The sequence below is a fragment of the Lissotriton helveticus genome, chromosome 3_2, assembly GCF_964261635.1.
Source record: "Lissotriton helveticus chromosome 3_2, aLisHel1.1, whole genome shotgun sequence".
In the NCBI taxonomy this organism is placed as follows: Eukaryota; Metazoa; Chordata; class Amphibia; order Caudata; family Salamandridae; genus Lissotriton; species Lissotriton helveticus.
In genome coordinates, this window is record NC_136062.1 from 127,850,773 (window position 1) to 127,874,598 (window position 23,826).

The 23,826-nt window shown below is 45.4% G+C and overlaps 1 protein-coding gene across 1 annotated transcript in view; it reads left to right on the forward strand.

Annotated features, from left to right (window-relative positions):
- Positions 1-23,826, forward strand: part of MTMR10 (myotubularin related protein 10) — a 434,430-nt gene that overhangs the window by 212,589 nt on the left and 198,015 nt on the right. The window contains exons 6-7 of the mRNA XM_078684918.1: positions 1,297-1,387; positions 1,638-1,785. Of these exons, the coding sequence (XP_078541044.1) occupies positions 1,297-1,387; positions 1,638-1,785 (239 nt within the window). The remainder of the gene's footprint in view (positions 1-1,296; positions 1,388-1,637; positions 1,786-23,826) is intronic.

Below are 23,826 nucleotides of genomic sequence, written 5' to 3' on the forward strand. Positions count from 1 at the left end.
AGTTCAGTCCCAGCTATATGAAAATCAGTCTTCTTGACCCTGTAGCGGGTCGCTCCTGATCTTTAATGGAATCAATTCTGAATTCGATCCAGATACACTCTGAATTTCCAGGTCTGTTTGTGACTTTGCAGCAAGTACAGGTCTTTAGAGAGACCATGCTACGCAAATTCATTAACTTACTGGCTTCCTTACCACATGTTAGGGCCCAAACTTTACACAGTCTTTTTTGGCATGGACTCTGACTTCGATACCTAAAATGAAGGAGGGCAGTTATGTTCCCCAAATGAAGAGTAAAACTAGTAAGAGGAACTTCAAGATTCCCGTGAGCTGGACGCTTTCATAGATACTGACTGCCCTTGTGTCCCCCACCCTTCCCTCCCCCCAAACTCTTTTGCTGTTTTTATGCAGCAGAAGGTCTACATTTACAGCTCCCCACTATGGAAATGAAGGCTAATTTATTTACTCAAGTACTTCAACCTGGTCAGGCTCCCACAGGGTCTCTATTACCATTTAATGAGGCCCTTCTCAATACTCTTTTGGGCACTTTGTGAAACCATGATCAGGTTCAACTGTTAATAGGCAGGTTGCTTCTTTCATCGTCCGGCACCAGTGACCCGGCCTTTCTTACTTAACAGCTGAAGCCAGAGAGTGCTTTTCCTATCACTTTTCCTGATCACAAATCGAAAAAATAGACACATATGGCAAACTGATTTTCTCTACTACAAGCTTAGCCTTGCGATCAGTGAATGCAGCTGCTTTCGAGGCAGCTGCTCTAACATTTCTTTGCGATACCGTGGCACACATTCTATAGCTGCTCCTTCTGACCTATGGGCGTCCTTTGCCCATCCTTGTCAAGACTATCACGTCCGGCCTGTCACCTCCCTGGCCCCGCCCCCAAGACTCAGAACAAGATAAATAAAACAATAATAAAACTGGATTTTAACCCATTTTATTTTTCACGTTTTTAAGGGTGCTAGCTGGGGCGGGGGGTGCGGAGGAGCCGCCGCTGCCTACAGCACCTAGGCAGCACAATGAGGTTAGAATATTCTGTTGCTCCTATATTCCTCCTGGTCTCTTTGAACACTCCTATAACCTAGCTTCGACATATATCTGTATATATCTTGAGCAAACCTGCTCAAGAATAAAGTATTTTGTAGATGTGTACCCAATTCAAAATGATTGGACCTGAGCTATGATCTATATCATTCTAATTCCTCAGATGAGATACACGTGTTTAATTGGCTCCTGAAAGTAGTTTCTGACATTCAAGATATATATATTTTATTCTTTTTTCAGGTTTGCCTTGCCCTTGCTCATTATTCCCAGCCTACAGATCTTCAGCTTCTGTTTGCTTTTGAGTATGTTGGAAAGTCTTACCATAAACCAGGTAAATTACGTGTTCACATTAGTTTCTAGCAAATTTAAATGCATGTATATAAAACCGATTATCGGAGATGCACTGCAAATTAGAAGGCCTCTTTTGCCTAAGTAACTTTAAATATTTCGCTTTAACGATTGTTTACCTGTGTGAATTGAATTATAGGTTTGACTGAGTTTATCTAACATATTATAAAGGAACAGATGTCAATACAAGGATTATGTAACTGGGCATATATGCATACTTCCTCTCCCTCTAGCTGATAAAACAAATGGTATCGATCCTGGAGGTGGTCCAAAAACATCTTTGTTTGAAACCTACTCTGACTGGGACAGAGAAATACGAAGAACAGATGCATCTGAGTGGAGGGTTTGCTCTGTCAATGAGGGCTACATGATCTCCACGTGGTGAGTATACATTTAAAACCTCGAACAGTTGCATTTATACAAAAACATGTATAGCTTTTTACAGACTGCTATCTCCTACTATCAGCAAAGTCATTTTAACACTTTTGTACATTTCTGCTTCCTACTCCCAACCAGTTTTGCTTTCCCTCTTTACTGCTTAACATAAGAACATAATGTTCTAGCTTGCCCATCTGCCCTATACCCCATGATTACCCATGGCTCCCCATAACTGCCAAATCACTTGTCCGATTTAGTTATCCTTCTTTTGTGATTATAATATCATGTCAGCTATCAAATTTGTTGAATACCAAAAAAAATAGGCATTCATGTGACTGATGTAACAGATGACCACTCTAAAAGGCAGCTTGAATTAAAACCGTTTTTAATCTACTTTTAAATTGTGTGAGATCAGATATATTCCACAGTTATAGTTAGTTTTATTTCCAGCATTTGGCCTCCAGTACTTGAAGGATTTCTGCCTAGAGTAGCCAGCCTAATTTTAGGAATATGCATCCACTTTTATAGAACACAGCAGTGCACTATTGGGAATGTAAGGCTGAAATCTAGCTTTAGAGTGTTCAAGGTTATCTGACTATATGGACCTGTACATCACAGGTAAAGATCTAAACTGGATATGCTTGGTGTTTTGGTAGAGACAAACTGATATAATTGTTACAAGGAAGTCTAGCTACTACTCAAGATGCATAACTCGGATTCCTCTCTGTTGAGGCCACAGTATGTTGGGAACACCCACAGTGATACTTCTAAAGTAGTCTGAGAATAGCTCAGTTGTCTTCGGACACTAAGGCTACAAACAGATGTAATAACTGAAAGTGCGTGTAAGTGTGTTGAGCTGGACTTCCAGGCTCGTAGGGCCATCAAAAATCACTCCCAGTGTTTTTAACCCATGTGAAGAGGTCAGGTTAACATCACCTAATGTTCAGTTTTCATAGAGTGATCCAAGATTCTTAATGCACAGTGATCCCACCTCTCAGTCTTTTTAGTATTAAGAGCTACTGTTGTACTCTGCATCCATTTTTGGTATTCACTATATAGGCTTGTAAAAGCCTCAGAACTGTACCCCTCATGGGAAACAGCTGCTCGGTGTCACCAATATAAATGCTTGGACTTCCAGCACAGCACTTCTTGTTTACTTTAGCATGTACTGTAAACTGCACAGGTGATAGGAGGGAACACTGTAGCCCATGGCACCACCTGTGCAGACACACTATCTTTCCCAACCTGGGATTGTATGGTAAAAGGGGGCGGGGCGCAACAGACGTTTGCACCCATTTTGCTCGCCTCGGGGTACTTTGATATTACAGACGGTGCTGCAGACGTTTGTGCAGGCCCTTCTTTAATAGCAATAGTGCTGGAACACAAAGTGCCAGTGCTGTCTTCAGAAGGAATCCCTTTGCCTCTGCGTCCACGCCGTATTATGGGCACGGAGGCAACAAAGCTCTCAGGCGGTGCACTGACAGTGTGCCACTTAAAAGGTGGCGCACTGTCAGTGGAGCACAATTCATTTGCATACGGCTGGATCCAAACTGAGGTGACATGGTGTGCAAAATAACAATTGACTAGGATGCTGCTCCATATAATTACAAGTGGCTGAGATTAATTCAAGCATTACATCCATCACCTTCCAGTAATTAAATAAAATTCTGTTTGGAGTCAAATGCATACTCAAATGCATACCATAATGTTTCTGATGAATCTTACCATATCTACATCAACCTGAGTCTTGCATTTGACAGAAGATTTTTAGTCTCTTGTCAGTTCTTCTCTGTTACAGAAGGCATTCCGCTCTGGATTTTTTCTCCAATATATATGTCCATTAAAAGTAAAGTATTTATCTGTCAGAGGCTGTGGCATTTTTTATTGTGTTTATTTCGGGTGTTGAAACATTTGGGGCATTGTGCAATGCATATATATAAATCAAGACCTGCAGTCCTTGATAACCCACCCCTGAAAATATTATCAAGACTTTCTAGGAAATAATAAAACAATGATCACTTAAACTGGTCTGAAGCCTTTTCTTTGGGTCCCAAGCCAGTTGATAGTTACTGGACAGTATAATGGCTAGGCACTGTCATTATGCACTGGTGCCCCAAGTCATTCAGCACTGAAGCAGTGAAGCTGCATAGCATTTTTGACATATTTGATAGCAAGGAGGAGCAGCCAAAACTTACTTCAGAAGAGGCATAGGGTTCGGAACATAGATACAGTCTGGGACCATGTGAAGATTGAATGTCCAGTCAAGGCAATTTCTTTATAATTAATAGGTCTTTTATTTACAAGTGACTTGTAGGATACTTAAAATTAGGCACAATGCAAAAAAAAAACTAGAATGTATTAACACGTTTTGGCTTTGGTTCTGATCTTAATTATATTCTTAACAATCTATAAAATACTTTACTCCAAAAACGGTCCCATGGCAAATGTCTTATTGTTAGGGAGCTGAAAACCAAGCCTCTGGTGTTTGGTGTTATGCTATGGTTTTTTTCCCAGTTCCGAGTTAATAGACAACAGGTCCCCAGCAGAATGATAAATGCCTATGTTTCGAAATGGCCTGTGTTCAACCTAATCAACTGAGGTAGTTTGCGACTGAATGGTTATGAATCTGTCAAGGACATCCGATCGCTCACAATTCATAGCAGAACACTTAGGAGAACCTTAGGCATCTCAAAGCAGTCTCTATGTGAACCTGCTAGTGCTGGAAATGACTAAGCAATCCAAGCAGCTGTCATAGAAGTATCCAACTTTAAGGGCCTGGATTTTAAACAGCTGTGCACGTCAGCATTTGTAGGTCTGACGTTAGATGAAATCTTTTGATTGTACTAAATTATGTTTGCTGTGCTTACCTAAAGAATCTTCCAGCCAGGGCTCTTCATTCCTTGATCTGTTATTGTGATTCGCGTTTTTATTTCACCCTCTACTGCATAGAGTATTAGACGTGGGTCAGCCCACTTCTGCCCCTTGCTAACGTCACTGTGAGTTACTGTATTCTACCCTTATACAGAGAGAAAACCCACATGCAAAGTAGTTTCCTTCAGCCCCATGGACTACTATCACAATGTGTGCTCCGAGACCCAAAAATATGCTTTCAGAATTAAAAAAAAATGTTACATTGATGAGCACCTGGCAGCTCCATGACAAAACGAACACTGACTAAGGCTGGCAGAAAATGCAGTGCTTGTCAGTTTGATTGGGGACTTTCACTGGACTCTTCTTTTGCCAGTTAGAATTGAGGAAACGGAAATGTATGTTTAGAACCCACTTGAGACTTCAAACCGTAATATCGTGAGAACTGTACACTATAGTGGCTTTGCTACATTTTCAGAAGCAGAACCATTGAGCATGAGCCAACGGACACTACTCTGTGACCTAGTGTGAAGTTGTTCTGGCCAGATGGACTGTGAGGGCAGTTATAGTATGGGAAGCGTTGCGCTTACTTTTCTTGTCACATAGCTAATCACCTACACAAACTGCCAATGCAGCTTTCTCTTCTTCCAAGGCAGGTCGCAAATAGCAGAATATCGTCCAAATTCCAGACCTGCTTCTGTAGAAGTCCAGACAAAGTGCAATTACTGTTTTTCATCATAATTTGGGGGCAGAGGCTGGAACTTGTGAACAGTGAGTTGAGCAGAAAGGTGTGATTAGAGACTGTGGTTCCTGGGAAGGATCCACACTCTGACCTAGAATGGCATGATTCACCTCTGATGGAGAGGATCTCCAGTGAACTCTTAAACTATCAAGTCCATTCAGAACAAAAGTACAGGTGAGACCAGAAAAGGTCTCACAGTACCTTGTTATCAAGGGTGGGTGTAGCAGGCGTAGTGCCTCTACGCATAATTCCACCCAGTTTGAAAAAGACTCAGGGGAAATACTCTCCCTCTACCTCCCCCCTCCCAAATTAATACAAAAATAAAAAGGAAGGCACTTACCTGCGTGGCTGCTTCCTCCTCTGCCTGGCCGCTCTCCTTCCTGCTCCTCGTCATCCTTCTCCTATGAAAAACCACTATGTTGTGTGTCTTGCGCGTGCTTCCACTGTAATAAAAGTATCAGTCACTCTCGCCTCCAGATAAGTATGGAGTGCCTCCCGCACTATAGAAACTGCTGCTGCGCTGTCGTGGAGTGTCATTCCAATCGAGGATCGTGGTTCTCAACGTCTGAGGTACACTTCGCCGATAAAGCGGAAACGGGGCTCGGAAAGGAGGTTGTCCCTCCGGTTTGGCTTTTACATCAAACTGGTGCTATGGATCACGTTGTTGCTGAGTGGTCTTGCCTTGTCTGCAATCCGGTCGCTCCCCACCACCGAACTGTGGATCCGATGATTCCTGGAAGTAACGAGGAGAGCGTGGATCAGAAACTTGAAACCTCTGGCGTTTTAATTTTAGAGTGGTCTCGCAAATCACATCTACGTTCAGAAGCATCAGGTGTGAGTGAACCCGCATGTGAACCTTGCTCCTGCTGTGGCTGCCGCTGATTCCTATTCCAAGCCCTTTTAGAAAATAAAGGACGCCCCTCCTTTTCAGGCGGCGGCTTATTCTTCGTTCCAGTAAAAGGTCTTATTTGCAGATTATTGCACCCCAATGATTTATAAATATTCGCAATAATCTTTCGCAATACACGTTGTTTATCCACATCAGCTACTGCCTCTAGGCGCTGACTCACCTGCAAGCTAACAGTTTCCCCTTGACATTAGCAAGAATCATGTGTGGGACAATAGGGAACACACCCACCAATCTCATCCCCAACTCCAGGGCAGCCTCTGCCCCGTGTTCCTATTCATGAAAGAAATTATCGTTCCCATCAACAGCTGGAAACTTAACCCAAGAGTAAAAACCTTCAAATTGGAAAGCCGCGTCTGCCTCTACCACGAATATAAAATCTGCTCTCCCAACCGAGACTCCATGTCGAGTTAAATGAGCAGTTACTGCGGCGCGGTTAGGCTCAGCAATGTTAATTGCTTGTGCCATTATAGGCAATGGAAGGGAAACCTGTAGCGCAACACTTGTGAAGAACAACTAAACAAAACCTTTTAATATTAAGGTTGAAAAAACCTAAAAAAAATCTCTAATATAGGAGGTTAAGCCCTCGCACCACTGGCGTCTCCGAAACTGGTGAGATGGTATTGTGGACAAGCACAAGCGCTACTCAGGGGCCTCATGTATAAGTACCAGACAAAACGTTGGTGGCGCCATGTTTCAGTGGTTCTGCACATACACAGAACTATGCGTAGGAATATGGGACCTCCCACCACCTTAGTGCCCACGAGCCCTGGACCGACTAGCTATAGTGTCTCACTCGCTCTCCTACACACGCTCGAAGAAGCAAATGATTAGACACCCCAGAATGCAACACTCCAGATCTCTCTGCAATCGCTGTAACAAGACACTCCTCTTCGCTCACACTCGTACCTGTCTACAATAGGAAATGACTGAGACACGAATATAGTTTAAAATGTTTATTTTAACTATTGTGCTCTAACAATCTGTATATGTGCCACAACCAGCAGAAAAATGCATAAAACTAATACAGTTAGCATTGCAGTTAGGCCATATATCCTAAAAGGGAGATGCAAGCTATAATACAACAAATGCAGTGTGTGTTAATAAATGTACGATCAGTAGGCAAACATAAATATCAGATTGAAGACCTGATTCAAAATACCAAGCCTGACATTCTCTTTTTAACTGAGACCTGGACAGACCGTGCTTCTGGCCCTGACTGAAACATTGCATTACCACAGGGTTATGCTGTGATGTTCCAGGACAGAGAGGTCAATAAAGGAGGGGGGTTAGCAATTGTATATCGTGATTTTTTTAAACTGTATGTTGAAGCTGCGACAGATCTACCAGCAGAGGCATTTCATTTTTCTATAAAAGCATATAATATTTGGAAGCTCCAGGGACTCCTTATTTATCGCCCACCTGGGCCCAGAGCTGCTTTTTCACAAGCTCTGATGACACATCTGGAATCTTGCGTTGACTCAGACTCCATGATAATTCTGGGTGATTTCAACTATCATCTAGAACTAGCTAACAATACTGATACTGGCAGATTATTAGATAACTTTTTTTTTTTTTTATTCATCAGAAAGTACAGTTCCACATGATTGCAATCGATTATTTCATTCCAAATACACATTTTTTTTTAGCAGATGTGCACCATTATGAACAAGACAAAAAAATAATTTCACAGGTCATATAAGTCTTTACACAAACGAGCTAAAGTTCATAAGAACAAGAAACAAAAAAGTGAGAATTATTATAATGTTGTAAACTAATATTGTAAAATAGATTCTCCAGTATTACATCTTTCATAGATTCACATGCTTGTATCTTCCCCGTCGTCATGGTGGGAGTCTCACGGTAACAGAATGACCAAGCAGTATCATAGAGAAGAAAAACTGCATAGAAAATCCCCATAGGGGCTGTATTATTTGGTAACCAGACCATATCTTTGTTTGGACCAAAAGCCAGCCAATCAGCATTGCTGCCCTGCCCTCACACTCCCCAGCAGAAGCTTCCTGCCTCAGATTTCCAACCGCCTTCGTGTGATAAGGAGTCTCCCTGAGCTCTGCTCAGTTTTCTTTCTGTTCCTGAGTGAACTTTTGACCCTTTGGAATCTTGTTTCCTGTCTACTAGATTGAGGTATTGTGTGTACTTATTTCTCTCATAATGGCTGACAGCTCTAAAAAGAGGCTGTTCAGGCCATGCAGGTCCTGTGGGAAGGCCAGACTTTTCTCTGAGGACCCACATGAGGACTGCCTTTACTGTCTCTACCCTAAACACCTGGTGAAAGACTGTAAGCTTTGTAGAAAATTTTCTGACAAAACTAAAAGAGACAGAGAGGCTAGACTACTGTTATGGCTTCAGAAAAAGAAGGCCACATCAGGCTCAGATTCTGAGGGGGAATCTTCTCATTCAACTCCCAAGAAAAGAAAGGCTTCTGTTTCTGTGGAGAGAGTGGAGTCTAAAAGGAGTAAGCCTAAGGAGAAATTAACCTCATCTCTTCCTATTACTCCTGTGGAGAAACAGTCCAGCCTTAAGGAACCTGGGTCTGCACCTTCTACCAGCTCGCTGGCTTCTGCTCCAAGGCCTGTGGTGAAGACTTCAGCTCCGTCGACGACAACTTCGTCGACGACTATGGCCTCGTCGACGATAAGGTCTAAAGCTACGTCGACGACTGCGACGTCTACATTGACAACATCGACAAGTAAAATCTCGCTGTCGACGAAAAGGCCGTCGACGACGACCACGACGACTCCGTCGACGACAGGTTCGACGTCGAAGATGTCGACGGGGGCCCCGTCGACGAAGGTCCCGTCGACGAAGGTCCCGTCGACGAAGGTCCCGTCGACGAAGGTCCCGTCGACGAAGGTCCCGTCGACGAAGGTCCCGTCGACGATGGTTCCGTCGACGATGGTTCCGTCGACGATGGTTCCGTCGACGATGGTTCCGTCGACGACGGTTCCGTCGACGACGGTTCCGTCGACGAAAATCGTGCTATCATCCGCAAAAGCATTCAAATCACCGCAGTCGAAGACCATGATCTCGATCCGGTCTTTTCAGTCGACAAGAGGTTCATCTACCATCAGTGAAGCTGCAGAGTTCACCTCATGGACAAAGATTTCGCCTTTGCCGCCGTCATCATTGCTAGAACAGGACTCAGATGGCGAGGAGTCCTCAGGTGCCGCCTACAGTCCTTCTCAGCTTCAGATAAAGAGCCAAGACACGGATGAGGAGGAGGTTTATTCCTTCAAGGACAGACCACAATCTTCCAGATATGAGTCATTTCAGGAATCTGGTGATTACGATGAAGAAGAGGAGGAGCAGCATGAGGACTCAAGGGAGGAGGAACGTCAAGAGACGATTTCTATACCCATCACCCTTGTCTCTGATCTTAGGTTGATGTTAAACGACTACTACCGTCGCTTCCCAGAGGCGAATTCCTCGCAACCAGCTAGGCAGACGCCTTCCTCGCAGACACCTGAAGCACCTGCTCCCCAAGAACAGGGGGTGAGATCGCCGCAGGTTGTTACTATAAGGGACGACCTAACGGAATCCGACGAGGATGAGCAGCCCGAAGAAGGAGAACTCGTTCATGATGCTTCGGGGCAGGAATGGGACGAATGTTTTACCATCGGCTGCATCGCCTGAACCACTCAAATCTACCTCCCCTCCTCAAGATATCGGAGGCTTTCACGATCTCATGGAAAGGGCGGCCAAAAGATTCAATCTGGATGTGGAGGTACAAGAGACGGATTGTTTCTTGTATGATTTCAAAGATGATAACAAGAGGTCGCTTCGCTCAATTCCGATTATCCCTCACATCTGGGAGGAGGGACTGAAGATTCTGAAAACACCTGCGTCTATAGCGGTTTCAGTTCCCCGCATTGACAAAAAATACAGAGCTCCAGAGTCCACAAAAGCCTGCCTCATTGGGCACCCCAGGCCAGAATCAGTTGTGACGCAGGCGGCGCAAAGAAATTCTAAGAACCCGGTGGCTACTTCCCTAGTGCCACCAGACAAAGAGGGAAGGAGAATGGATGGTGCAGGTAAGAGGTTTGCGGTCATGGCTGCCTCTACCATTAAAGCGGCAAATGCTATGGCACTGCTTGGACGCTACAACAGGCAAATGTGGTCTGATATTGCACCCATACTTTCTGCACTCCCAGAGGATAGAAAGGAGGAAGCGGCAGCTATACTTAAGGAAGGAGCTAAATCTGCTGCCGAATCTATCGACATCGCCATGGATGTCTCGTCCATGGCCTTCAGGCAGATGGCTGGAGCGGTTTCGCTTCGCAGGCAGGGCTGGCTCAAGGCGACGTCTTTTCGTCCAGAGGTGCAGGCGAAAATCGTTGATATGCCTTTTGACGGTGAAAACTTATTTGGGAAGCATATCGATGAGGCGTTGCAAGGCATAAAGTCGGACACGGATACAGCTCGAGCGCTGGGATCTCTTCAGCAAGGAAGGTTTCAGTCCTTTCGGAAGAGGGGTTCAAGAGGTCAATTTAATCAAAGATCCTCTTTTCAGTCCAACCGATATCAGCCGTATAATCAGCAAGGATATCGACAGTATAACACTAACAACCAATTCAGGTCTTCCACCTCCTCTTACCAACAACAGTCCAGAGGCAAATCTAACGCCAGGGGGAAACCTCAGCAGTCTAATAGACGTCAATGATTTCAGGCCGGCGCTCCCCACACAACAGATCCCGGACAAAGACCACTATCTGTCTCAATTTTACACCAACTGGATGTCCATTACATCGGACAAATGGGTTTTAGATGTCATAAGCAGGGGCCACATTCTGGAATTTGTGGAAATACCTCCGGATCAACCCCCAGTACTCAGGCTCAACAAACATCGCCAGGAAATGCAGAAGGAAGTTCTCTCGCTTCTGCAAAAGGGAGCCATAGAGGAAGTGCCGCAACATCTCAGAGGGAGAGGCTTTTACTCGCATTTCTTCCTCATCAAAAAGAAACAAACCCGGAAATGGAGACAGGTATTGGACTTAAGGGATCTAAATCAATACATAAAAAAGATACCCTTCAGAATGTTATCGTTACAAGAAATCCTACTACTGATAAAAGAAAACAACTACATGGCGTCCTTAGAGCTCATGGATGCGTACTTCCATATTCCCATTCTTCGGAAGCACAGGAAGTATCTCAGATTTGTCGTGGAGAGTCGCCACTTCCAGTTCAAGGTCCTGCCATTCGGACTCAAGTCAGCCCCGAGGGTATTCACCAAATGCATGGCCCCGGTGGCGGCCCATTTAAGACTGCAAGGGCATTACATTTACCCATATCTGGACGACTGGTTGGTGACAGGTCCATCTTTCAGGGACGCAGCAACATCTCTTCAGAGCTGCATCCGGCTGTTTCAGCGATTGGGCCTGAAGACCAACTTAGAGAAATCCTCGCTGACTCCGGCCAAGGGCATCCAGTTCCTGGGGGCATGGATATGCACCAGTGCAGGGAAAGCCTATCCTTCCGAAGAGCGAATGGGAAAGATCATGAGGCTAACGGCATCACTTCAAGCAAAAAGGTCCACTTCCGTGAGGATATACAAATCCATGCTGGGGATGATGTCATCCTGCATCCCACTGGTACCAAACTGTCGGCTTCGAATGAGGCCTTTACAGGAACAACTGGACGAGCAGTGGGTCCAGGCCAAAGGTACCTTCGAGGATCGCATTACCATCACGAGCCATATGAAGGTGGCAATGTCATGGTGGAAGATTCGAAAGAACTTGGATCAAGGCTGAGCTTCATTCCTCTAGATCACGACTTCGTGATGACAACGGACGCTTCGCTGAAAGGATGGGGTGCGCATCTTCAGGAGCTGGAAATTCAGGGCCTTTGGTCAGACTGGGAAGCTCAGCTGCACATAAACATGTTGGAGCTCAAAGCGGTGTTCCTAGGCCTTCAAGCATTTCTTCCCAGAATACGCCAATCGTCAGTACTTATCCAAACGGACAGCACCACTACCATGTTTTACCTACTAAAGCAGGGCGGAACGAGATCCAAACAGCTGTCGGCATTGGCGCAGAGAATCTGGAAATGGCTCATAACCAACGGAATTTCAATTCAGGTTCAGCATATTCAGGGAGTCCTCAACACACGGGCGGACGCCCTGAGCCGTACTACCAAGGCGACGCACGAGTGGGAACTACACCACACTCCGATTCGCTTCTTGTTTCAAAGGTGGGGCACTCCCACATTAGACTTGTTCGCAACGCAAAACAACTCAAAGTGCGTTCAATTTGCGTCCAGATACCATCAACAGGGCTCCAAGGGAAATGCATTCCTCATGGATTGGACAGGAAGGTTTGCATACGCGTTCCCTCCCTTCCCGTTGATACCGCGAATACTGCGCAAGATGAGACTGGAACCGTGCCGGATCATATTGATAGCACCAGCCTGGCCGAGACAGGCGTGGTTTTCAGACCTACTTCTTTTGTCGAGGGGCGAAAAAATCCAGCTCCCGACATTTCAAGACCTCATCTCCATGAAAGAAGGGCAAATTCTGCATCCGAATCTGCAATCACTAAAATTGTCAGCATGGAACCTCACAAGCGGGAGTTTCAAAATCTAGATATTTCGCAAGAATGCAGACATGTTCTCTCACAAGCTAGAGCTGTATCAACAAACAAAACATATGCAGCGAAATGGACCCGTTTCTGCCATTGGTGCAGCAGACAAAACTTACATCCGTTTGAAGTACAACCTGAAGGTATCCTTCCTTACCTGCTGTCACTATCTAAGGCAGGTCTGTCGCATGCCTCGGTCAAAGTACACTTGGCAGCAATATCGCGCTTCCGGCGGAAGCCAAATGAACCATCTCTCTGGTCCTCCAGAATAATAAAGGAATTCATCAAGGGACTTTTTAGGGTTTACCCACCCATCCAACGCCCTCCTGTGCCGTGGCACCTCAACACAGTACTATCGCAGCTTATGAGGCCTCCTTTCGAGCCTATTCACAAGTCAGATTTACAGTTCCTGTCATGGAAAACAGCCCTCCTTCTCGCCTTAACATCAGCAAGGAGGGTTAGTGAAATCCAGGCCTTCTCAGTGGAGGAACCCTTCTTACAATTTCGTCAAGACAGGGTTATACTAAGAACAAATCCTACCTTTATTCCCAAGGTGGCAACATCTTTTCACCTCAATGAACCCATTATTTTGCCTACTTTTTTCAGCAATCCTTCATCGGAAGCAGAAAGAGCCTTACACTCTTTAGACATTTCCAGATGCCTAAAGTTCTACATTGAACGGACAAAAACGTTCCGCAGGTCCAAGCAATTGTTCATTGCTTTCGAAGGGCAAAGGAAGGGTCTTCCTTTGTCAAGACTGAGTATTGCCAGATGGATCTCCTCAGCTATCCTGAAATGTCATGAAAAAGCAGGGAAGCCGCTAGATTCTAAGGTGCATGCACATTCCACAAGGAAGATGGCAACTTCGATGGCCTTGTTTGCAGAAGTAGCGCTGCCTGACATCTGCAGAGCAGCAACGTGGAAGAGCGTGCACTCATTTACGAGACACTACTGTCTGGACACTGCGTGGAAAGAGGACACGGCAGTGGGACAAGCTGTTCTGAAGCGTCTATTTCAGTAAGGTATGACATGATGGCATAATTTGTTGTCTATGCAGTACTTTGATTTATGTGTCAACATGCATTTATCGTATTCCTTATGCTGATGTGTTTTGTTATACCTATGTCTTACGGCAGAGCTTCCTTCTTAGTTCTGTCCTGGAAACGCTACAAATTTGGTGAGCACTGCTTACTACTCTGATACAAGCATGTGAATCTATGAAAGATGTAATACTGGAGAAGGAATTAGTTACTTACCTGTACACTATAGTTCTCCAGTATTATCTTTCATAGATTCACATGCGCCCGCCCGCCTCCCCGTTTCTCAGGCAGATCCTGTTTCTCAGTATTTATCCATGTCTCTCACTCGGGGACGGAAATCTGAGGCAGGAAGCTTCTGCTGGGGAGTGTGAGGGCAGGGCAGCAATGCTGATTGGCTGGCTTTTGGTCCAAACAAAGATATGGTCTGGTTACCAAATAATACAGCCCCTATGGGGATTTTCTATGCAGTTTTTCTTCTCTATGATACTGCTTGGTCATTCTGTTACCGTGAGACTCCCACCATGACGACGGGGAAGATACAAGCATGTGAATCTATGAAAGATAATACTGGAGAACTATAGTGTACAGGTAAGTAACTAATTCCTTACCCCTCTATTCTTAATTTCCAATGCTCTACCGGTGCCCAAATCTGTTTACCTAGTTGCATCGCTTTACGACCTTTTTTTACATACAATGATTTCTCCAATGTATACATTGACAGCATTCTTATAAGCCATTGGTTAAATGACGGGGGATTAGGATCCTTCCACAGAGTTGCTATACAAAGTCAGGATATGGCCATTGCAATATATAAAAATTCCTGATGGGGGATATCCTGCCCATCTCTCCCTACACCCAAAATCATAATCTCGTTTGTTAAGTCAATCAATATCCTTAATTCGTCCCTAAAAAATATTTCGATCGCCTTTTTAAAAGGATTTAATTTTGGACATGCTGAAAACATATCAGCTTGTGTACTTTGGCATCTGGGACAAAATATTCCACTAATTCCCCCCATTGTGCTATTTTATGCGGCGTATAATATAATTCATGGAAGGTTTTGTAGCATTGCGCTTGTAAATTAGCAACTTTAAGAATAGAATTAGCAAACTGCAGCGATTTTTCTCCCTCGTTTCCCACTAAATTTAACTTCGTCCTCCATTTAGCAAATATTTTAATCCCGTCATCTTCTTTGCATTCACTCAACACCCCGTACAATTGTGAGATTGAGCAACCCTTCTCTTTGTGAATATATTCCATCAGATCTTCTCTTTCAAAATTATCTCCCCAGGGCAGTTTCCTTTGTATTACTGATCTGATCTGCAGGTATTTGAAAAAGTCTCTACGATCTAACTTATATATTTGACAAGCCCTTTCAAATGAAATTATACCCGTATCATCTATAATGTCTCCTATAATACAAACCCCAGCACTATCCCATCTTTTCATGACTTGATCATGAAACACTTCAGGGAGTAGCTCATTTTTAGGTTTCGCCTGGGGCACGGAGCGTTAGCTCTGCCCCCAGAGAAATCTCTAGTCTTCAGTAAGGGACTCTTGGAATACGCCCTCTGTTCCATTGGCTAGCTCCATAAATGGAGGCTAGCCATTGGAACAGAGATCTGTCCGTCAAGGCCGGACCAGATTCGGGGGCGGTCCCGAGATTTTTTCCCTGGGCGGAGTTTCGTTTTTTCCCGTTCCTTCCCCTTTCACTGAAAGTGATTTGTTTCTGGAGCTCGGGTCAGATGCGCTGTCCATTCCCGCCCCCCTCCGTGTGCCTCTCCGCCCCCCCTCCCGCTCCCCGTGTCCTCGTAGGTGCTTGTTAAGATTTATCATTTAAATGTTCATTTACATAATCATTCTTTCAATGGCTCAACCTATGTTTTGGTTTCCCACCTCAAGCGTCTCATGGCTGTCCCAGACGTCTTTATGAGTGACAGTTACCCTGGCCTGTGAGCGTACTGAAAATCTCTGCGCACACTAATCATGGAAAGGGAAGTGGCTGCTTGGGCGGGGCTTGCGTGCGTCATGGGTTGCTGTTACAGCTTGTCGGCATTGAGGGTTGTTGCCTTTGAAATGATAAATCAACCTGAAAGGTTCATTGAAAAGAATTGTTCTGGATGAATATATCGGAAAATATGGCTTGTCCGGTACAAGTTTGGTTCGAAGGAAAGTAAATCAGGTTTATAACTTTTAAGGCACCCCACAAGTTTGCACCCTTGCCCGCCACGCCCACACACTCACAGGAAGATAAACAAACTGCTTGTACAAATATGAGTGTACTCACAAAGTCACTAGTGTTTGTACATCTTTTAAACTGTTCTTTACAGGCAATGGCTGTGGGAAGGAAAGGGGGACGGGAAATGACAATGGACGGGGCACCTCGGCGGTGCAGTCAGTTCCTGCACATTTCCTCTCTTTCTGCTGCCGCTGGGAGGAGGGGAGGGGGCGGGGTGCGGCATCTGGGATGGGGCTGGCAAGTTTGTTGTTCTCTCGGAGCCCCGGTGTAGTGCCTAGGGTGCAGCAAAGGAGAGCAGCTTGCACGAGGCACCCTCCCTGGATATTGTCTCTGCCGGCAGAGAGCGGGAGCCTGGGCTGAGGGTCCCGGGAGATTGATCCACCCTGCGGGCACCCATGCCACCCCTGGGCTGGCGGGGATGCGGCATGTGTGGAAGCAGAGGCGGTAGATGCCGGGAGAAGGAGCGGCGGCGGCTCGGGGAGCTGTCACGGGGGGAGCAGCCTCCTCTCCCGCCTGGATTCCTTCCAGTTCTCCTGCTGACCTGTCTGTGGACTGAGCCGGTGTCACGAGGACACTTCCGGCTCCTGGAGCCGCCCGCGGTCGCAGGATGGAGCTCTCGCAGCTGCTAACCCTCACGAGGATCCGAGGAGGTAAGGTTTGGAGGGGACCTCGCAGTGCATTGTGGGGCACTTCTTTGCCAGCCTCCCTGGTCTCAGAAATTGGACCACAGCCGGTCCCTCTGACACCTTAACGGGATCTATTGAGTTTAATCAACAAGACTCAAACCTGGGATGTGTACTTGTTTATGGAAATGTAAACTTTTGTTGTAAGACCCTTGCATCTCACTTTTGTGAGGCGAGGTGGCCTTATGTGTCGCTGAGAAATGTCTCAGGGGTCTGTAACTCTGAACAAGCAGCAGGACCTTGGAAGACCACTCACATGTCACGAGCTATAGTGAAATCCAGAATTTTCCCAACGCGTGAGTTGCCCTGGCCTTTCCTGTGAGTGACGCTGCCTCAACCCACCTGGCCTGTCAGAGGCAGTCGTCTAGTATCAGAAAATCCTTATGACAACCCCGAGAGATGTCGGCCACAGGTGTGATCAGTGCAGAAAGTTGAAATAGATATGACACACACATGGAGAGGATATGACACATCCGTATTGCCGCAATCCTTAAATATGATTCTACATTGAGAAGGTGTCAAGATAGCGGCACACAATGAATATATTTATTATCTCCCAGTGATTAACTAGGCCAAGTAGCTCATACTCATACCTGGTAAGGTTGGGTTAAGCCTAACTGGCGTTTGCAGGTGATTGTGGTGGGCCTCTGTAAAAGTGGACTACTGCGCTCTGGACGCATAAATATGCTACGCGCAGCCCTCAAAACATTTAATCTCAGAATTCTCAAGGAACGAGAAAGATTTGAGAGCTTTGGAACAAAAGCTTAAGCTTTATTAACCATATTGCACAATATTTTTTAATGTAGGCCTATTGAGTCCATTCTCATGCCCTTTCTAAAAGAAGTAATTATTAGGTGCTACCGGTTTCCAAATTAATTCTACTCAATTTATCAGCCTCGGTAGGAAGGATTGCCAACTTGGCCCTGTTGGGATTCAAACTCGAGATCTGCAGATCACAACATATATCAGTGATGACTGTTTAACTCACTAATGCGAAGGTTATTTCTATGTATAGGAGTGGTTTGAGACTGTCTAACAGTGAGTCTGTGATCCAAGCCGTGACACTAAGGCCCAACAGGTGAGGTGTATGTGCCGTTCACTTTTACAATACAAAATATGCACTTGTGTCTCAACCTGCACAACGCGTTCCTAAGTGTGGTTATTAATGGGACCAATGGGCGACATACAGCAATGTTATTGAGAAGAAATATGACTGACCCAGAGAAAACCTCTTTTCACTGTTAGATAGGGGTCGCGTCCCTGAGACTCAAGATTTGTCCTAGGAAATTCCCGGTCTGGAAGGTTGGGGCATCTGTAGTCTTGGAGCATTAAACATAAAGTATAGAAACAAATGAGTGAGGTGAACTCTCCCCTTCCACATCCCGCGGGTAGGGGTGCTCAGTGAGAGAAGCAATCCTGTAGATCTCGACCTCAAACCCACAGAGGCATCACTGGCTAGCTGTCTGTCCTAATTCACCCCACTGGATTCCCTAGGGAAAGCAAACATCTGGTCAGAAATCTACTTCACCTGGCACAGCTCGTTGACATAGGGTATGGAACTTGTTCCTGCTAAATCAGGCACGACTGTGACCCTTTATTCAGTCCTCCAAACCATTCAGGTATTGGTTTCTGGCACAGGAATGAGCTTTACCCACTGGATTTGCCCAGGACAACAACCCTCTTTTAATTGTTAATCATTGGTGCCTTGTTGGTTTGTGGTTGATGGAGACTTAAGTTAAATATCCAGTGTTGTTTCCATGGAATGACTTGTGAACAATACAAACCGTCTTAGATTGTGAGTTTTCTTTAATTGGTGTGTTGTGAATGCATGTGTAGTGTTATGTGATTGCTGCATTGTGGGCTGTGAGAGCTGTGTGGGCTGTGAGAGCTGTGTGGGCTGTGAGAGCTGTGTGGGCTGTGAGAGCTGTGTGGGCTGTGAGAGCTGTGTGGGCTGTGAGAGCTGTGTGGGCTGTGAGAGCTGTGTGGGCTGTGAGAGCTGTGTGGGCTGTGAGAGCTGTGTGGGCTGTGAGAGCTGTGTGGGCTGTGAGAGCTGTGTGGGCTGTGAGAGCTGTGTGGGCTGTGAGAGCTGTGTGGGCTGTGAGAGCTGTGTGGGCTGTGAGAGCTGTGTGGGCTGTGAGAGCTGTGTGGGCTGTGAGAGCTGTGTGGGCTGTGAGAGCTGTGTGGGCTGTGAGAGCTGTGTGGGCTGTGAGAGCTGTGTGGGCTGTGAGAGCTGTGTGGACTGTGAGAGCTGTGTGGACTGTGAGAGCTGTGTGGACTGTGAGAGCTGTGTGGACTGTGAGAGCTGTGTGGACTGTGAGAGCTGTGTGGACTGTGAGAGCTGTGTGGACTGTGAGAGCTGTGTGGACTGTGAGAGCTGTGTGGACTGTGAGAGCTGTGTGGACTGTGAGAGCTGTGTGGACTGTGAGAGCTGTGTGGACTGTGAGAGCTGTGTGGACTGTGAGAGCTGTGTGGACTGTGAGAGCTGTGTGGACTGTGAGAGCTGTGTGGACTGTGAGAGCTGTGTGGACTGTGAGAGCTGTGTGGACTGTGAGAGCTGTGTGGACTGTGAGAGCTGTGTGGACTGTGAGAGCTGTGTGGACTGTGAGAGCTGTGTGGACTGTGAGAGCTGTGTGGACTGTGAGAGCTGTGTGGACTGTGAGAGCTGTGTGGACTGTGAGAGCTGTGTGGACTGTGAGAGCTGTGTGGACTGTGAGAGCTGTGTGGACTGTGAGAGCTGTGTGGACTGTGAGAGCTGTGTGGACTGTGAGAGCTGTGTGGACTGTGAGAGCTGTGTGGACTGTGAGAGCTGTGTGAGCTGTGAGAGCTGTGAGAGCTGTGAGAGCTGTGAGAGCTGTGAGAGCTGTGAGAGCTGTGAGGGCTGTGTGGGCTGTGAGAGCTGTGAGAGCTGTGTGGGCTGTGAGAGCTGTGTGGGCTGTGAGAGCTGTGTGGGCTGTGTGGGCTGTGTGGGCTGTGAGGGCTGTGTGGGCTGTGAGAGCTGTGTGGGCTGTGTGGGCTGTGTGGGCTGTGTGGGCTGTGTGGGATGTGTGGGCTGTGAGAGCTGAGCGAGCTGTGTGGGCTGAGAGAGCTGTTGGCAATGTAAATAACAATGCCATTTATTTATAAGTAAACAAAAAAAAAGAAATGTCATGAGCAATGCCAATAGATCTAACTTTTCCAAAGGCGAAACCATTGCATTGTAAATGCTTGTTATATAAAGGTGTATAGAAACTCATCCGTCCCAGCTTGATTTTTTTCCGGACCATAGACCATACCGATTTGGCTGCTGCAAACACCTTAAACTTTGTTCTTTTATAGTAGTTAAATTCTTTAAATGTAAGTAATCCTTTATTGGAGTCTCTAACTAATAGATCATATATATCTGGTATACCAAATCCATCCCGCCATCTATTGTTAGTATTCCCCCCTAGAAGTCCTCTAAGATACTGTAAAGATGCTGCTAAATAATATCCTTTAAAATATGGAACTGCTAAACCTCCCTTTTCCTTAGATAGTGCCATCTTTCTTATGGACCACCGAGTTTTGCCTTTTGCCCATATAAATCGATTACAGACCCTTTCAATATCCTTAAACCAGCTATTATGAAATATTAAAGGAATAGTTCGAAAGAAATATAACATTTTGGGAAGAAACATCATCTTAATTACATTGCAGCGTCCGATTATTGTAAGATGTAAATTATCCAACCTATCTAGATCTTGTTTAGCCTTTCTAATTACCGGAGTAAGATTTTCCTCCACTAACTTAGATAGATTGGATGTTATAGTTATACCCAAATAGACAGCCAAATCTATTACTCTGGCATCATCTATTATGGCAAATTGGTTAATGACTATCTGTGTTTTAGTCTGGTTCAATTTGTACCCAGACCAAAGCCCGTATTTTTTTACCTCTTTTTCTATTTCCACTAGCGCTGTTGCTGGGGTAGATGATGAGATTGCTAGGTCATCTGCATAACCCAAGATTTTTGTCTCATAGCCATTCAATACGACAGGACATATGAGCCTATTTCTTTCTATGTGTCTTATGAAAGAGTCCATGTAACAAGCAAAGAGCAACGGTGAACAGGGACAGCCTTGTCTAGTTCCTCGCTTGATGTTAATATGTTCACTATGTTCCCCCGCTAATCTTACTTTTATGACTGGGTTTTTATTAGATAACATGGCAGCTTTTGGTTTTAACTAACTGGTTATGGAACCCACCCATCAGGCGGGCCACATACTGGATGGCATATTCTACAACAACGTAGATATCGATGTGACCAAGGTGAATGCCCTCCCGTGGTCGGATCATAAAACAGTCTATTTTAAGTTCAATACCTTTCTGCCGGGGCGTCGTACGCAGAACGTTGCTGTGAAATCAAAAGTCAGATGTTGGAATAAGGTCCAAACAAATGATTTAGAAGCTGCGCTGGGTCAGCCTCCGAGTTGGGCAGGTGAGTCCAATGACAGGGCAGTAGCAGATTTTAATCAGTGACTTCTGTCAGCAGCAGATATTGTGGCCCCTGAGAAATCGGTGACGGCGAAGAGGCTCAAGCTCTCGGCACCATGGTACACCCCAGAGCTGAAAGGCTTGATAATTAGCTGCAGGAGAGCTGAACGACTTTGGAGGCAAAACTACACCAAGGACAGCAAGCTGATATATAACCAGGCTCTTACACAGTACAAAGAGGCTATCATCAGGGCTAAAAAGCTATTTTATACTCAGAAGATTGAGAAAGCTGGTAATTTGACCAAAGAACTGTTTAAGACGATCACGTTTCTATCTAAACCCCAGCAAGCTGATAGGTTTCAGCCTAACCAAGATATGTGTAACAGCCTGGCCACATTCTTTCAAAATAAAGTTCACCTTATCTATGATGACCTCTTGAAGAGTCGTTTAGATATGGATAACCAACTACAAACTGAGGCAAAACCAGTCCATTCTAGCTTAGTTAGCTTTCCAGCAGTTACTAATGAGGAGATTTGTGACTTATTAGTTTCGATAAAATCAGGTTCCCCCGCTTACCCTTGTCCCCCTACTATCATGCATTTAGGGGCGAGCCAAATCGGAGGCCAACTAACACCTCTGATTAATCAGGTCCTGAGTCGCGGAAGTACCCCACCGCTTGGAAGAAAGCAATAATTAGACCTATTCTCAAGAAATTCACTTTAGTCCCCTCAGAACCTAAAAACATTCGCCCAATAGCCTGCCTTCCCATAGCAGCTAAAGTCTTGGAGAAAGCATTGAACAAGACTGTAACAGAGTATCTTGATACTAACAATCTGCTGGACCCTACCCAACACGGTTTTAGATCTCATCATTCTTCAGAAACAGCCCTCATGGTAGCAACTGAGGAGATCCGGAAGACTGTCGACAGAGCGGGCAAGGCGATCCTCATCTTGTTAGATCTGTCGGCAGCTTTCGACACCGTAAATCATTCGGTGCTAGTCCAACGTTTGCAGGACATTGGCATAGGGGGCTCTGCCGTGGCTCTCCTTACATCATTCCTGGAAGCAAGAGAACAAAGTCTGCATTGGGACGGATTGCAATCAGATGGTTTTGGTCTTCCTTGTGGCGTTCCACATGGTTCAGCCCTTTCGCCGACACTGTTCAATATCCATGTCACCCCCTTAGCTAGACTTGTCAGGAAGCACAGTTTTGTAATGGTATCCTATGCAGACGATTCTCAGCTAATCATCTCATGGCGAAGAAACCTGAGGATATCGCTGCCAGGTTCCATTGGTGCCTTCTGGAGATCCTGACCTGGATGAACCAATGCTATCTAAAAATCAATACAGATAAAACGGAAGTCATGGAATTTGGGCAAGGACAACTCTTGTGGAATTTCTCGTGGTGGCCAACAAGTGCAGGGGAATGTCCCAAGCCGGTGCCCAAAGTCAGAAATCTGGGGGTGATTTTTGACAGTCAGCTCAATTTTTCAGCTCATGTAAACAGCCTTACTTCCTCCTGCTTCTACCTTATAAAAAAGCTTAGACGATATTCCCTTTCATTGACCAGGCTCTACAAAAGAAAGTGGTAGTGGGTCTCCTGCTTTCTAAATTGGACTACTGTAATCGCTGCTTCTGGGAATTGATAAAGCCCAGAGTAACAAATTACAGTCCCTGCAAAATGCAGCTGCTAGGCTGCTGTTAAACTGCCTAAAGGCAGTTCAACGTAGAAGGGAATTAGAAAGGACTATAATGCCTAACCTCCCTTCCCTTGGTAACAATAAGTAGGATTATATAATAGAAGATCTCTGGGCTTTGTCACCAAACCCCATACCTTAGTCCCTAGATGGTATATCTTAATCATAGGGAACTGCATTGCTCTTGTCCCTGGATAGCTCCCTCTCCAAGTGTGTGTTACCTAAACATGCATCCCCATAATATCAAAGTACGAGTTTCCAGCAGTAGCTGCATTAGCATGTTTTGTCTAATTGCTAGGGACTGACCAGAACAGAATAACAAGGGGCATTGTTAATCGACCTTGCTCACAGCGTTCAGACTAAACTCCGGGAACAGGCAGAGAACGAACAAAGCAGATGGTTCTCATGGGAAAGGCATAAACAGAGTCATGCAAAAATAAGCCATGTAGTAACGTGCACAAAAGCTGCATCATGGCTACCGGGCGCATGCTAACTTAGTGATGTCGACAATGTCTCTATCAGCCATGTGACAAGATGCCATCTTCACTTGTGTACTATTATTGATCTCTCAAAAAAGGTAAGTCATGCAAGGGTTAAAGAAGAATATTCAATTGGTCATGTTCAAGCCCTTTAAACTTCAAAAGCAGGATCCAGTGGCACAGACTTCTTCAGTAGGTAATCCGATCACATGTTGTGCATACTGTAGTATATCCAAGCAGCATGCTGCAGTCATAGGCCCTTACCAAATCAAGTACTATGTATCAAAGACAATTAGAAATGGAGTACAGGGTCGATAAACTGGAAGCCTGCATCTGACTCCTACAGTC